Source organism: Monomorium pharaonis, chromosome 10 (genome assembly GCF_013373865.1).
Source record: "Monomorium pharaonis isolate MP-MQ-018 chromosome 10, ASM1337386v2, whole genome shotgun sequence".
NCBI lineage: Eukaryota > Metazoa > Arthropoda > Insecta > Hymenoptera > Formicidae > Monomorium > Monomorium pharaonis.
The window spans coordinates 3,446,116-3,461,603 of NC_050476.1; the positions used below are offsets into that span (position 1 = coordinate 3,446,116).

General features: G+C 44.0%; 1 protein-coding gene across 4 annotated transcripts in view; it reads left to right on the plus strand.

Annotated features, from left to right (window-relative positions):
• LOC105829406 (helix-loop-helix protein 11) overlaps nucleotides 1–15,488 on the plus strand; it is a 143,078-nt gene that overhangs the window by 105,187 nt on the left and 22,403 nt on the right. For 3 of the 4 annotated variants that reach the window (XM_028193792.2, XM_036293044.1, XM_036293043.1), the window contains exon 3: nucleotides 10,156–10,203. The exons of the other annotated variant lie outside the window; for it this stretch is intronic. In XM_028193792.2, coding sequence (XP_028049593.1) covers nucleotides 10,156–10,203 — 48 coding nt within the window. The remainder of the gene's footprint in view (nucleotides 1–10,155; nucleotides 10,204–15,488) is intronic. 4 annotated transcript variants of the gene reach the window in all.

Genomic DNA, 15,488 nt, shown 5'->3' on the forward strand with positions numbered 1-15,488 from the left:
AAGACGAATTCAATTGGACACGGCGCGCCGCGCAACTTAATGATCGGTCATTATTGCGATCTCATCGGCGTGCGATAGTTATTATCATGTTTAACGACTCGCGCGCGCTCTCTTTGTCTCTCTTTTCTTTCTCTCTCTCTCTCTCTCTCTCTCTCTCTCTCTCTCTCCCTCCCCTCGAGCGCGTCAATACGCGCGCTTGATCGATGCGCGTCGTGCCGCATCGCGGCCGGTATAAGTTAATGATACCCTGGTGCAACACAACACGCGCCGGGGACAGAGCGAAGTAAACGCCTGCATACCTCGCAATCTCTATCGTCGGCCTCGCCGACGTACGGTGGGGCTTTGCTATTAATCAGGCGTCGCAAACAACTCCATTTGTTATCCGTAAAATTATTGAGAAAGCGAACTGTCTCGTGGGGATTGATCGGCCGGGTTTCAGCTTCACCTTTGGCGAGAACTGAGACTTTCCCCCGGCATGCTCGACACTCTTTTCGACGTTTTCCCCGTTCAATCTTCGCGACGTACGGGAAAGGATATCGATACGAAGTGATAACGTATCTTTTAATTTAATTAAAAATGTAAAAAAGAATTTTCCGTCCAGTTTCTAGTCTTTTCCGCCGTTTGAAACGATATAGGATTCGGAAAGAGAGATGGTCTCTTAAAACTCTCTCGTCCGTCCGCGTGGTTTGAAACGCGACACCGCGCGCGTGCTCGTTTGACGGCCGCAGAGAAGCAGAAGCGGGAACGGGGATCGTGCACGCGGAAAAGGGAGAAGGGTGCTGGCTCTGTACGAGAAAAAGGTGACATTTCAGCTAAGTTGCGCGGTTAGACCGCAGTCGCGGCGTCGACGGCGTTTCGCGGTTGGCGAGGTCAGTGGCGCTCTAAAGCCGTCGGCGACGGTCGGTCGGTGTAGCCGCCGAGCCTCGGAAAATCGACGCTAAAAATAGCACTTGGTCGGCCGATAATAGAACGCCGCCGCCGCCGTCATCGTCGCCGCCGCCGCTCTCCTCGAGACGACAGAGACCGCGTCCCGCTTTCGCCGATCGGTCGGCCCGGTCGGTCGTCGTTTCTCCCTTTGATCGGTCGCGTCCACAAAATTGCCCGTTTATTTTCCTTGCAGCACATCGCCGCGTCTTCTCGGAATATTCGGCGTCTGTGTGCTCCCTCGGCGCCGGCATCTCCGTGGGGTTGGCTACCTCCGCACGCTGATCTCACGCTGTGTATAAGTTGTCTGCGCGCCTTACACGTTTTATTTCTCCCAGATCGCAAATGCAAATGCGGCGAGTTCGTGAACGCGAAGCGACATTAACGTTTACCGAGTATTCCAAGTAGCTCTTTGCAAATAGTCTCGAACGCGTGCAGGTTCAACGCCATCGATTTCATCCGTTTTATTTACGTAGAAATTCCGTTAGGTATAGCTGCATCGGGCTCATATGCATATTCGCCGGGTTTCTGTTCTTCTTAGACGATCTCGCGTCGCCGTACGCTTCATTGGAGTTGCACACGCGCGAACCAGCTGTGCCTGAATAAAAATGCACATGCTCTCTATCCTTTGCTCTTTCCCTCTCCCCCCCTCTCTTTCTCTCTCTCTCTCTCTCTCTCTCTCGCTCTCGCTCTTTCTGTCTCTCTTTCGTGCACGTTGCAAATAGAGTAACGTCATTACCACCTTCCTGCAAACGATCTTCGTGGATCGACTGTCACCAGGGGCGCGGCACGCTGTTGCAACAACCGCAAGATGCAAATACAACAGCCGTCGATTGTGGCACACAAGTGTGAAGCCTACAAATTGCGCTATAATTATCCTTTTTCTCCTCCGGAAAGAATGGTACCGATCGGAAAGAGGGGGATATTTACGAAGCGACTGAAATAAAATGGGAGCGACACTTTTATCTCGCCGATAACGCGGGCGTAACGCGCATAAATAACTTTTCAATTTTACGAAAGTTGGGCGAGAGAGAAAGAGAGAGAGAGAGAGCCGGAGGAGAGTGTAACTCTCGCGTGCGCTACGGCGTTGAAAATGTATTTTCTAAAGCGGAACGGTTCCTCTCGAGAGTGCTCTCGTCACGCCCGAAAGGGCTGTGCAAACGGTTTAACGGAGTGACATCGTAAGAGTGTGACTTAGCGCCGCGACGCCTTGACGAGAGGAACGGGGGGAGGTGAAGGGCGTGGAAGGCGAGGCAGAAGAGGCCGGAGGTCGTCGGGTGATGCGAGACGAAAGGATTCGCAATGTAAGAAAGAAAGAAAGAGAGAGAGAGAGAGAGAGAGGGAGGAAGAAGGGTGCTCTCTCACAGTAACGTGCCGATGGAATGACAAGCAGCGGCGGTTGAATCTTTAATCTCTCGCGACGCGAGATATTAAAGTTTCTCGAGGGCTCGGCAACTACTTGGCCCGCGCCGTGCTGAAATGGAGTTTAAGTTCGATAGACAGCGGAGCGGAGCGAGGGCGGGAAGGGAAGGGAGGGCTTTCCACGATGATATCGATGGTCGCCTTTTAATGCATAAATAAAAAGACCTACGCGATGACGCGCCGATTATCTCCCGCTATCGGTTCGACGATTTTGTTGCCCGTGTGTACACTTATCTACTTGCCTCTTCACGGCAGACCTCGTCTGCTTATCGTGGCGAAGTGGAGGCCTTTATTACGATCATTACAATCAGGAATTCGAAATGGAGTTCGCGTGCGTGATCCTATATCGTGAGGGATCCCCCTGCGAGATAATATGGAAAAAGGATGGGCTTTAAAGATACGTGCAAGTTATACGATTGAACTTTCAAATTGCGTATAACGCTGTTTATTGCTAATTTTACAGACACAAAATAAAAGATTAATATTTTTTATATAACGTGTGCAACTATTATTCGCGGTTTGAGCTAATAATACAAAAGTGAATACTGAAAGAAATCTGCCATACAGTCTTCAAGATTTTTTTTTTTTTTTTTTACTTGGCTGTTTCGAATAATTCACTCTAATCACCGGCGCAGAAGGAAAAAAAGAGAGAGGGAAAGGCATTCCGCGTGTAGCGTATATGCAACGATAATTTCCATGATAGACGAACGATCGTTCCGCGGCCGTGGAATGCAAACAAACCATGTTCAAGCATCGAGCCTTTCCCTTCCTTCGCATCCTTCCTATGTTTGGTATCTCTGTGCGCGCGTGTGCCTTCAAGTCTGGTTCACACGCGAGGCTTTTGCACCTTGACACTGAGGAGCTTTTACGAGCACCTTTGACTTTCGCGAGTTGCGATTATCAACGTAATCGTCTTAACCTTCGAACGGACCATTCATTTTTCGCCGAACGACGAGACATCGTAAAAATTCGCATTAATACCGTAATATCGAGACTTTCGATGATATATGCAATGCAAATACGCAATACCGTTAAGTTATTAGTATATATATTCTAAGTATGTTGGCAAAGCTAATACTAACAGCAATTACGAGCGACTAAAGTTCAGCAGTTAAAAGAAGCCTACTAGTAAAATTTTTTATTGAAAGATTAGCGAATATTAATTAGGATTTAGGCTAACAAGAATGTATTTAGGATTTATCAGCGTATTCAATGTATTTCTGTTTCGACGAGAAGATATCGCGCGGAGTCCGTATTCCGCAAAAACGGCGGATACGCGTCGTTTCCGTTTTCGGAACGAGGTGGTGCCCGAGCCGACGTTTCGAATTGAAATATTCCGGCGGATCCCGCCTGCATAAAAAATAGCGGAGCGATGACGCGATAAGTCCGCGTGAGAAGATCGCGTCAAAATTCACAAGGTCCGTCCGAAGGACTTCGGTTCGCGCCGGTTGTGAACGGACCCGTACGTTCGCCGCGTTTCACTGTCCTTGTCGACAGTCAAGGTCATGGTCATCCGCACGCCCCGTACCTCCGCGGCACTCTCTATCTCTCGGCATCCAATGGGAATCGCATATCCCATAAACGGCCACGTGCTGCTGCTGCCCGCCCGCTCGCTCGCTGTCTGGTATCATGGCACAATTCACGATGCGAGCGTGTCCGATTCCAGCGACGAATGTGTGTAACTAGTTTCCCTGGTTCAGGCCTGGTAGTACATGCCTTGTACATGCTTTGCTGTTTACACGCGAGCGTACGTAGACCCTCCGTACTCTGGAAATTCAACGTCAGGGACGTTTCCACGGATGTGGCTGTATGCTGTCCATGTACGGGACCATGTTTCCCATGGCTCCGCGCGCCGTAACGCAAGGAGTGCTCGCTTTCACTCCGCGTGTTCTACACCGGACATTGCTATCGCGCTAAAGATAACACACCGAATGTACGCGGAGGCGTTCTGCGACGGGTATTAAGACATCGCGTTGCCCCTTGAGACCGAAATAGGCGGATAAAATATGTAGCGTGGAAGTGGGAAAAAAATCTCGTTGCATTTTTATCGCTGTGAACCAAACACGCTTGCAAATTAAAATTATTGATTGTATCCACGGTATATTATTACGAATGGCAGGTATGCATAATACATATTGCAAAGTTTCTTCGCAACATACATTTAAAAAAAGAATTTGGCTACCAAATATTGAGTAATGTCAATTAAATATTTTAGTTGGTGCCAAATTACGCTTATTAAATATTTGATAAAATTTAATTATTTTTGAGTATATTAATCAAATATTTAATTGGCATTTCTCGACATTTGGTGGCTATTACCAAACTCTTCTTTTTTTTTCCAATGTACGACGAACGCGTTAAAAAAAGCGCTTCGCATCAAAGTTTAATTTTCCTTGGGGGAGAGTTGCGATCGATTCCCTTACCGGCAATTAGGACGCCCACGTACATGCGCGCGTATATTTTACGCCGACCAGACTATTAACCGCCGTGCGCATCATTTTATCCCGATTATCGTAGAATTAATACAGTCATAAATCCGCCATTACGAGCGCTGCGCGTAAAAATCCGGGAAGGGTAGAGGGGTGCTGGGGCTCGGCGTTTTTCACTGTCGCCATAATGAAACCGAGTGCATTATACCGAGTGGCTCGATCGGGGAGATAGGAGGAAGATAAACCCTTGATTCGCCGCGCTTTGAGAGACGGCCACGCCGTTAAACGAACCTCGATTCGTCTCGACGGGATTCGCCTTCTCGCGGACGTAATAACGTCGCCGGGCACTTAAGACAACCGGCCAATAGTCGGCAATTTGTCTCGCGCGAAATGACCTCTGATTTCCGAATGACGTCGTCGTTTATGCCGCCCGGAGCTTCCTCTCGTGAGGGGAGAATCAAATTGAATTTATATACGGAGTATGATTTAAAATCACATTTCCGTATCCGATAGTGTCAGGATGATTTATGAAGTCTGAGAGTAAATTTAATGGGACAATTATTTGAGTTTGGTTTCACGGATTCAAGGTCCGCGAAGATTTGCATACGGTGACGCAAAGTTCGCCTCGACCGGGGACACGTAGGGATTTCTCAGGTTCGACGACAGCACGTCTGTTGTTCCGCGCGGGATAAAGCGCGATCGGACAAATGCTCCTCCGCCGGAGCGGAGCTTCTAAAGCCAGAACCGTGTCCGCCGAACCGGGTCTGGCGACCCGCGATGCATACAGAGATGAACAGCGCGCGGTACAAAGATCAGCGAGTCGGATCTCTCGCGTCGTATCCGTTCTCACGAGAGAGAACCGACCACAGACACTGGATCGCGCTCCTGGAATCTCGGGGTGCAGACACGCGAGCACGCGGTCAAACACGCCACTACGTCCACGCCGTTAATCTACTATGCGTGACGCGATACCGAAACCGCCGCTCTTTTGTGAGCGATTCTCGCGATTCCGATAGAATTGATGTTAGCGGTCGTCGAATCGTTTGGGCCTAAGTCGAGTTTCGTTCGATTGTAATCCAGACGAAATCTCGAAACGCCTTCGGAATCCTTATTCCGAGAAAAAATGGGTCTACGTATTTTTTTTTTCTTTCTAATTTTTATATCGTACAGTCTGAAGCAGAAAAATAAAATGTTCAATTCTTAGGAGACAGTTTTACCTGATACATCGATAAACGGTATTAAAATTAATTTCCTACTGCAGTGGCAAGGTACAAGCGCGGCATAATTAAATGGATGCGTTTAAAGATGATTATCGTTTAATTGAGACACCTGAATAAATTAAATGGCAATTTCTCTAAAAAAGAATTGCAATAAAGTTAATGACTCAAGTACATGAGGTGACCTTGGCCTTGACCATGAACCAGCTTCGTGGATTGCGAGTAGCCGGTGAGTCGCTGTCACGGCTGTAGTAGCGGTCGGGGCGCCCAGCTTATCTGCTCAAACACATCGAATCTGGAGCGCGCTAACTAATTACCGGCTTTTCCATGAGTCTGGCTGAGGCCAGTAATTGCATGCCCGTCGCGCTATCGACGGTGATTCTCCTCCCCCGGGAGGAAACGCAGCCGCAGCCCGCTGTTGCGCTCGGATCAGGGTATCAGGTGCACGCTCGTCCTCCTCGTCATTCGAACTTGGTCTTCTCTTTGGCGCCTGTTTTCTTTCAACTCCGTTGCTCGTTTTGTACACGACCTTCGCAAACATGTTTGCTTGCGTGGACTCGTTAATATACCTTTTATTATTCTTGATTATTATCTAGAACATGCACACTCATTCATATCTATTATATCGTGCGACAGGATGCTCCTTTTTTGTCAATAAATTTTTGCAAATTTTCTTCTCCGCCTCCTTCCTTTAAGAAAACGTTACACATTTATTGCTTAGTATCTTGTAAAGATATACTTTCTTTGCATATATGTATGGCATCTTAGAAATATGTTGCAAAAAAATGCAATAAATCGATACCTCGTTATTCACTGCGACACAAAAAAATCAGAATAATCAAAATTAAAAACTAATATTAATTAAATTCGTTTATGTAAACTTTATGTAAAGAGTTTTGCTACATGTAGAAACAACTAAGTTTTATGAAAAACCAAATATTTACTATTAAAAAATGCCTCGAGTAAATGGTATTTGCTGAAGACATTAATCTTTTTGCCTAGTGAGGGCAAGATAGGTCGAGAAAATCATCTCAAGATTTGGTCTACATTTCTTGCCGCTCAACGTTCAGGTTTCCACAAGAAATGCAATATTATCGTTCTCGCCCGAGCCCTTTAAGCCGATTTGTGTTGTCGGCGTTCCTCGTTCCTTCCAGTCGAAGGGACTCACGAAATCATCTCTCTCTTCGTCGCGCTCTGAAGTATCACTTCGCGTTGACATAAGTGGCGTTTTTGTTATCTTAATCCTCTGGTTACTACACGCCACTATACTGCAGTTTCCTGCTGACCGATTCTTTGAAACGAATTGCCATTACGATGGTTTCCCTCTAAACGATCTTTCAGGACGAAATACTACTAGTAACTCCTTGTAATTCTTAGATACCTTGTCATTAGGTAGGAATGTTCAATTAAAATTTGATCTTTGGTTTGTATTTATTTCATGGAAGTATATTTTCATTTTTTAAATTCGAGCTTGAGTTCTAAGAGACTGCGCACAATAAAAAAAGGAACAGGACAGAAAATAAGGAACAGTTTAATGTGTCGAACGAAAAATATTTTATATATTTTTCTTATTTATCATATTGAACTGTTTCTTAGTTTCTGTTTTCTGTTTATTGTGTCTGAGCCTTAATGTTGGAGATTTTAGATTAAGGAGATTTCTTTGAATGCGTAAAGTTGAATGTAAAAAAAAATAGCAACTTTAGACACTTTCAAAGATATTTTTCGTGTATCAGCGAGAAAGTGTTTCTGAACAAAGAAAAAATCGCCAGATTAAGAAGCAGGTGAACAATTTAGTCTGCTTGTGTCTCGCGAGAAAGAAAAAAAAACGGGTCGCGCAACATGACACCATTTCGTAATGCTATCGGATAGTGTCAGATTATCCGCGGCAAATTTGTCCGTAACTAGAGTATCGTTGGAAATCCCGTAAGCCAGCGACTTAGCGCCTTCGGATATTTGTCGATCCAATGCGCACCTCAAAATCCGGCAGAGGGTACGCGTCTGACCTACTTATAGCGCATTGCTGATCCGATTATTCGAATCTTCTCGTTTAAGAACATTAAGATTACAATCAGCGTAGTTGTGTTGAATAACAACGTGAGAGAAGGCGATAAGTCTTCTCCGAATCGATCCAAATAAATTAGATATTTCTTAGAATATACTTAATGATTTCATACAGCGTCGTACCTACACGCTTATTGCGCTTCTCAGAAATGTTACTTTAATTTCTTGAAAATCGTGGGACTCTGGCATTTCCATAATGACTACGAAGTAAATTGAGTTGGCCTGACTGTATATTGATACGCGCGCGTAATAGAGTATATATTATATATCGAGGCAATAAATTCGGATATTAAGCTCTTAAATTCTCAAGAGTACTTCACGAATACATTCACTTTACAATTCTGCATCGGCTAAATTGCGTACAACATTAATTATCGTCGATATGTAAAGAGAAGTTTTACAGGAATTTCATTATTTATTTTATTTACATATGATACGAATAAACATTTTAATTAACAATAATTCATTTTATTTTAATTAACAATTAAAAGTTTTAATTAACAATACCGAAAAGAAATTTTATTGTATTAAGAATGTACAATGAAGATATTTTCTATTTTCGCTATACGCCTGTAATGACGTTATAAAACTGTTTATGTGTTACTTTCTGGCGAAATGACGACATGGTGTGCAATACGCGCCTGTTAATATCGATTTATCGAGAACGCACGCATAACTCTCCTCTCCCGCACACGCATTCCCACGCGCATTCCTGCTGGTTGCATTTTACAACTCCCGACGTTGTAATCTAACGGCCACACGAGGAGTATGTTGAACCATGGGCAAAGTTGTTATGTGGACATTATGTATTTATGCTAATGAACTACCGGGACGCGATCGAGCGCCGATTCTCGCACAAAACCGACACATAGAAAGTTCATTCGTCGACAGGAATTATCCTATATATGATGACCATACATTATTTATTGTAAAAGACAGTTGATTATTTTTGGTATTTATCTTTTAGGTTTTGTTTTTTCATCTCATTTTTGTGCTTTATTTTACAAATAGGAAAATTCTTTTCTAATTAGCGTTTTAATATCTAATGTCGAACTAATAATTGTCGAACGAATTCTTAGGGACACACCCGATAAAAGATTTTATGATATAATTTGTTTTGTTTTTTGTTAATGCTAATGGTTTTTAATTTTTTAAAATTAAAGTTAGACTAGGTTTATTTTTATTTTTTATCACAACCTATTTCTGAGAGATTTAAATCAAAGGTTTGTTTCAATAATTAATTTTTATCGTTTTTTGCGCCTCACGCCTAAACGCAAAATACGATTTCCTCCAAATTTGGCCGGAAATATCTTTCCGTAACGTACAATCGACTGATCGATCATTCGCGAGAGGACGTGCATTTTCCTAATTGTTATAAACATTAAAAAAATTAATTTTTATCTTTTTTTGCGCTTCACGCCTAAACGCAGAATACGATTTCCACCAAATTTGGCTGGAAATATCTTTCCGTGACACACAATCGACTGATCGATCATTCGATTGTGCGTTACGGAAAGATATTTCCAGCCAAACTTTTAGAAATTTTAGAAACCAGTATTTCATTTTTATATTAAAGAAAATTTTATGATGCGCAAATTATAGATAATTACAAACTAGTTTGGAAACGGATGGAAGGAAAAGTTATAAAATTTTCAGGTTTATCCGCTATTTTCTCAAAGAAAATGTGGTCACGTAGCTAGTCCGTGACAGCCTTCGTACGCATCTTCCACCGTAAACGGATCAAGTCGGATATGTCGATTCGTCAACTTGCCCAATCGCGATCGGCTTCCGGTGAACGTCTGTCGTCAGCTTTTGCTCGCTCGGTTGAGTTAAGCTCCAGCTTCGCTGATATGTCGATTGATAAAGGTGACGAACGGACGCTCGTCACGCTCGGACGTTTATGCGATACGCACAGCTTTCTGCCGGATAAGTTCTGATCTTTACCGTAATTGTCGGTCAGAAAAATTTTTTCAAAAAAATTCATTTTACACAGTAAATCTATGCAATAATCGTGACTATATTATTTCGTGTAACTATTATCTAATCGTATGTTGTTTTAATTAACATTATTCTAATTACTATTTTGTTTGTTTTTGTTACAGGTATGTTTGACAAAGTCATCTTACTGCCGCAAAGTAGTCAGCCGTATCGTAAGGATAATTTAAAAAATTTGTATTATTATTTAATATATATATTATGATTACTTTGCATGTATGTTGCAATGAGACTTATTGCGTAATTACTCGTTTATTTTAGAATTATTACTAGAGATGCATATTGCGCGAATATCAAATATCAGTGTTTGCGATCTTATTATTTATTATTTTGATAAAGTCTGTTCTCTTAATTAATTAAATTAATCAACATTAAGTCTCTGCTGGTTATGAAATCAGATCTCTCCAGATTCTCATACTGCGCTGCTATTATTCATTTCAACTAAACAATTACTACTAATACGTAGACAGCGAAGTACGCGTCGCGTTCTTTTTCTCAATCGGCGTGCCTCTCTGGATTATGTTGAAACCCGAGAATAACGAGTCGAGTCACACAGGGAGTAATGTCCTCGAGTGCACGTACGAGAGTGCACCACGCTCAGAATGCAGTTGCATAACACCACGACCGGTCATTCTTGTCCGACACCTTCATTTCTCTTTCCCTTCTTCCCTTTTTGTCTTTTATCTTAGCTTTACGCCTCGACGTCATTCTTTAACTTTTTTTTATTCCTCTCTCGTTTCTTTTTTTCGTCTCGACATTTCAACTCACGATCTTATTTAACGAGCCGGCGCAAAATTGTAATAGCCGACAAACGGTCGGTACTTTTTGAATTCTTACGAAAGTGAATAAATAAATAGATGAAATAATGAAGATTAAAATCTCCTTTGAGCAAAACGGCAGAAAGTATTACTGAATAATGGATAGTAAACAGAAAAGGGAAAGAAAAGAAATTAACGAGAAATTAATTAATCGTATTTGAGCGGCATTCCTCGTCTCATTAGATTTTCCATCGCGTTCACGACTACGCGCTTTGACGGCAGACGGAATAATTGTTGAGATTTTCCGTCTCTAAAGGGAATAATAGCACGATCATGGGGAAACGCTTTTAATATACCCGGTATATCTCCCGAGATCGGAATGCGTACCGGCAGCCGTTTTAACGCGATTTAAAAATTAACTTGCGCTGAGACGAGCGGGAAAGCTATCCGCGACCGCTTTGGGAGGAGATGCGTCATCCGCGGAATATTATTCGCGCTCGTGACAGTCCCCGTCTTGTCGCGCACAAGGAGGCGGCAATAAACGTTTTTAATTACAGCACGACGATAGAGTGCTTTGAGACCGAGAAACGTAAAAATGGGGCGGCGAGGAGGCGGCAGAGAGGGGACCGCACGTCGTATACGTGACGGTGGAGTGACGCTTCGCGGGAAACGTATTTTCGTGCTTGCGCTCGCACGGGAAAATGCACTCCCGTGCCCGGCGTCTGGCGCCGCGACGCTCCGCCGCAATGTACCGTGACGGGACGAACAAATGCGCCCGATTTATAATTCCCCCGTCGCGGAGTAATAGCGAGGCGTACGTACGAAGCGGGCGAAACGCGAAATGTCTTCCGCGGAATATTATACCTCGCTCTCGGTACTCGAGCGTCGATTAAGAGTTTCTCGGGGGTTTCAGCGGCGCGCGCGATCCGCGAGGACGTGTCCGGTAATAACCGTGCGGTTATAGAGAATTATACGTTCGCGTTAGAGAGAGAGAGAGAGACAAATAATAGGCGACGCGTCGCGCTGATTGCAACTGCGAGCGCGAATTAGCTAAAGAGAAAAGTCCGCACAATCGTCGATACTATTATTTCCTTTCATTAAGTTGCGTTACGAAATACTTTGAAATCCGTACAGACATTCTGCACGCAGATCGTTTTTATGTCTATCGCGTTATCTACTTAAGTTTAATTCGAAGATCAGGGTAAAATGGAAAGAAGAACTTGATTTTACTATTTTAGATTACTTATTGTTCCACGCGAAATTTATTTTATTTTGTGTCTTAATTTTAACTGCGAAAATAATAGAGTTCTCTTTTTCGCGATTTACGTTAACCGAAACTGTTTTTAATGTACGCCGAGTTTTGATTGTCGTCCGGTCAAATCGGGGAGACTGGCCACGCTGTGCGACGTAAGCGCGAAATTCTGTCTTACCGCATATTATTATGTCGCAATTTCGTCATCGTAAGCGAAAACGGACACCACAGTCGTCTTTCAACGTCCGGTCCAGAGCGTTCGGCTGCGCCATCGTGGGTCCGGTTCGAATTTCTGGCATCTCCGGTTTCGTCTTAGGACGCCGCGCCGCGCCGGCGGAGCCGCTTACTTAGCATATATGGCGCACGGTCACAAAGGGATCCCTTCCAGGAAGGTGCTTCGAAAACGACCGCGCGGCCTACTGGGCCGCCTTTTTATCTTCCCCGTATGCGTGTGCCTGCCTGACCTCGCTTCCTCGTTACCTCATCGCCGAGAATCCCAATTAGGCCGCGCGTATTTTCACATTCGGCTTTTTCGCGAAATACGTAACTGCGTATTGCGACATTCGGCCAGAAAATAAATTAGGAAACGACAAGAAAGAGGCGGAGAGAAGAACAAGAGCAATATAGCACTCCAAATAGAGACAGAAAGGTGACTCATACGCGGTAGAAATGAACGGAACACACAAGTTCCAAAAAAAAAAAAAAACGATCAAAATTCTTTTAAATATACTTCTGTGCGGGACTTTATTATAGAAGTATATTTCGCTGGGAATAATTATTTAAGTTTAGTTCTCTCTTACTTCTCTACGGTCACCGACGAATAAAATGCAGGAGACTTTTAGTTAGACCAGCTGCAGCTGCATTAAGTGAGAGATAGTCTTTTAGAGAAATTGATAACTAATTATTTACACGAAATTACTTTGCAGAATGTTAATTTCATGCGTCTCCTCTTCTCCCGTGTTTTTGCCACGCCAGCCGAGAACGCGTTTACGAACGAGCTGCCGCTTTTATAAGCAGGGTAATTACGATATAATAATAACGGCGGGCGTCGTGGCGCGGCGTTTTGCGCGGTGAATCATTGGCGCCGTTCCGCCTGCTCGAAAATTTTCGTTCGTGCATATTATGTAATTAAGCGCGTAGAATGTACGGCGTGATAACAGCAATTAATTACAGCAATCCGGACCGCGCCGCTTTGCGAAACGAAACAAGTTAAGTGCGCTTATGAGTTAGATTTTAAATAGGATCATTACAATTATTTAACTTTCTGTTATCGTCAAACGTTATATGAGTCTGAGAAATTTTCATTTGAATAGATCGTCAGACGTAATGTAAAAACCACGGGGAACTTTTTACTCGAGTGAATCGTTATTAACAGAGAATTGTACAAATCAAAATTTAATAACATACGCAATGAAATTTTCAAATACCAATATTTCGCTCAATTTTTTGTTTGAACGCTGGAGTTAACGCGCTATAAAAGTTTTAACGATAATGCCACCTTACGTGATGATCTTTGACTTTTGTTTCCATTGATCTGCGAATCACGACGGCAATTTGTAGCCGAGGGGGACACCCGAAAAGAGGGATCCGTCGGCGCAAACGAGAAACAATAGAACGTATAGTAGGTAGTGAGGGTACGATAGTGGGGAATTCCTGTTGGATTCGCGCGCGGAATTGCAAACGATCGCGCGAGCGCAGCCGAATGAGGGCGAGTTCGGTAAGCGAGTTCTCTCTCTTTCCTCCTGCTCCTTTTCTCTCTTTCTCCCCATCACGAATGCATCGGCGCGTTCGTGTTTTGGAATGCCGCCGCTGCCGCTGCAACAAGAAGAAAGCGATTCGATTCCATCGCCGTGGTGGCGGCGGAGAGACTCGACGGGAAAGTTCTCGCGGGCCGAAGAAGGAAAGGCCCGACGAGAGGAGAGTCGAGCCCTTGGAGGGAGCGAGGAAGAGGGAGAAAGTGTGAAAGAGAGCGAGCGCAAAGGTGTGCGGAAGGGCGAGAGAGGAGGAGGCTGCGTGTAGTAGTAGTAGTAGTAGTAATAATAGTAGTAGTAGTGACCAGTCGTAGAATGCCATAGCTTTACGTTGCGTGCAACGGCGACAACGGCGTAGAAGCGCGTCCTTTCGAGAGTCCTCGATATATTTTTTTTTTTTCGTACGTCCCCAAAAAAATTATATGTCGCTTAAAACTTGAAGTGTTGGCACTTCAAGTTTTAGTACAAAAGTAAACGTCAACCTTCGTGCGCGCGTTAACGAATTTTTACATTTGCAAGTACGTACTCGGAAATCGTTCTGATTTATTTTTTGAAGGAGAACAAGTTGAGAGCAAAAAGATTTGAATTAAGAGAACGGGAGTTGCTCGACATCTTTCTTACATATTCAGCGGAAAAATGTATTTTTTTTTTCTCGCGATAAGTAATGCGCGCTCGCGACGATCGCAACATCCCTTCGTCGATTATTTGAGGGGAGTTGTGAGCTTCGTGGAAACGAGTTCAGCAGGTGGGGTCACGAACTCAGCCACGCGATCGCGCGTTGCAGCGGATTTTCCTCTCTTTCGATCGCCAGCTGCCAGCATTATTTCTCCCTTCTCTCATCTTGTACTCCTATATCGATCGCGCGGCGCGTATTGTCATCCAATTCAGACGCGAGGGACCGCAGCTGTCGTACTCCAAATTTTTCTTCACGCACAGACAAGATCGCAAGCGGAATAATCGGCGAAATAAATTCCGTTCGCCCACTTTCTAATTCTTATATAATTATCATTATTGCCGAGAATATGAAAAGAAATCAAATTTTAATATGAAATTCGGATTAGAACTGTTATTAATGCATCTGTAAGAAAATTATTGCGAATATAAATTAGGCGACTGGAGACGAAAACGAGTTGCGGCTTGTTCGTGAAAGAGAAGGTTGTCTCATGCGCCATAAATCGTTACCTGCGGATAACATCGTCGTCCCCATCATCGCCGCCGGCGAGCGGCCTTGGCCTGCGTCGGGTTTTGCAGAGCGATTCGGCTAACAAGAATTCGGCACGTGTACCGGAGCTCGGGCCGAGCCGACTATAGAAGCTGCGTGCGAGAGCTACGGTCTTCCGGCCTGGTAATCGACGCCAACCTGCTCCATGAGGCTCTTTTTATTCCGAGATCCTCACGAGAAAGCAAAAGTTGTGGCCGTGACGTTCTCGACCTTCCGCGGCTCGCCTCGAGAAAATTGCGTTAAGCAATTAACAATATCGCGAGTGTGAATGAACCTCTGTCGATTATCTTTTTATCACATTGCGCATATCTTCATTATACAAAGTTGTTTTTAAATTGATATTACGACAGTTAATCACAGACGCGATTTCGTAATTCCGATCTTTAATCTAACTTCACAATCATCATGTCTTCTATCACACTTTCTTGCGTTTCAAAAGTTCCATTCCCGGCGGGGA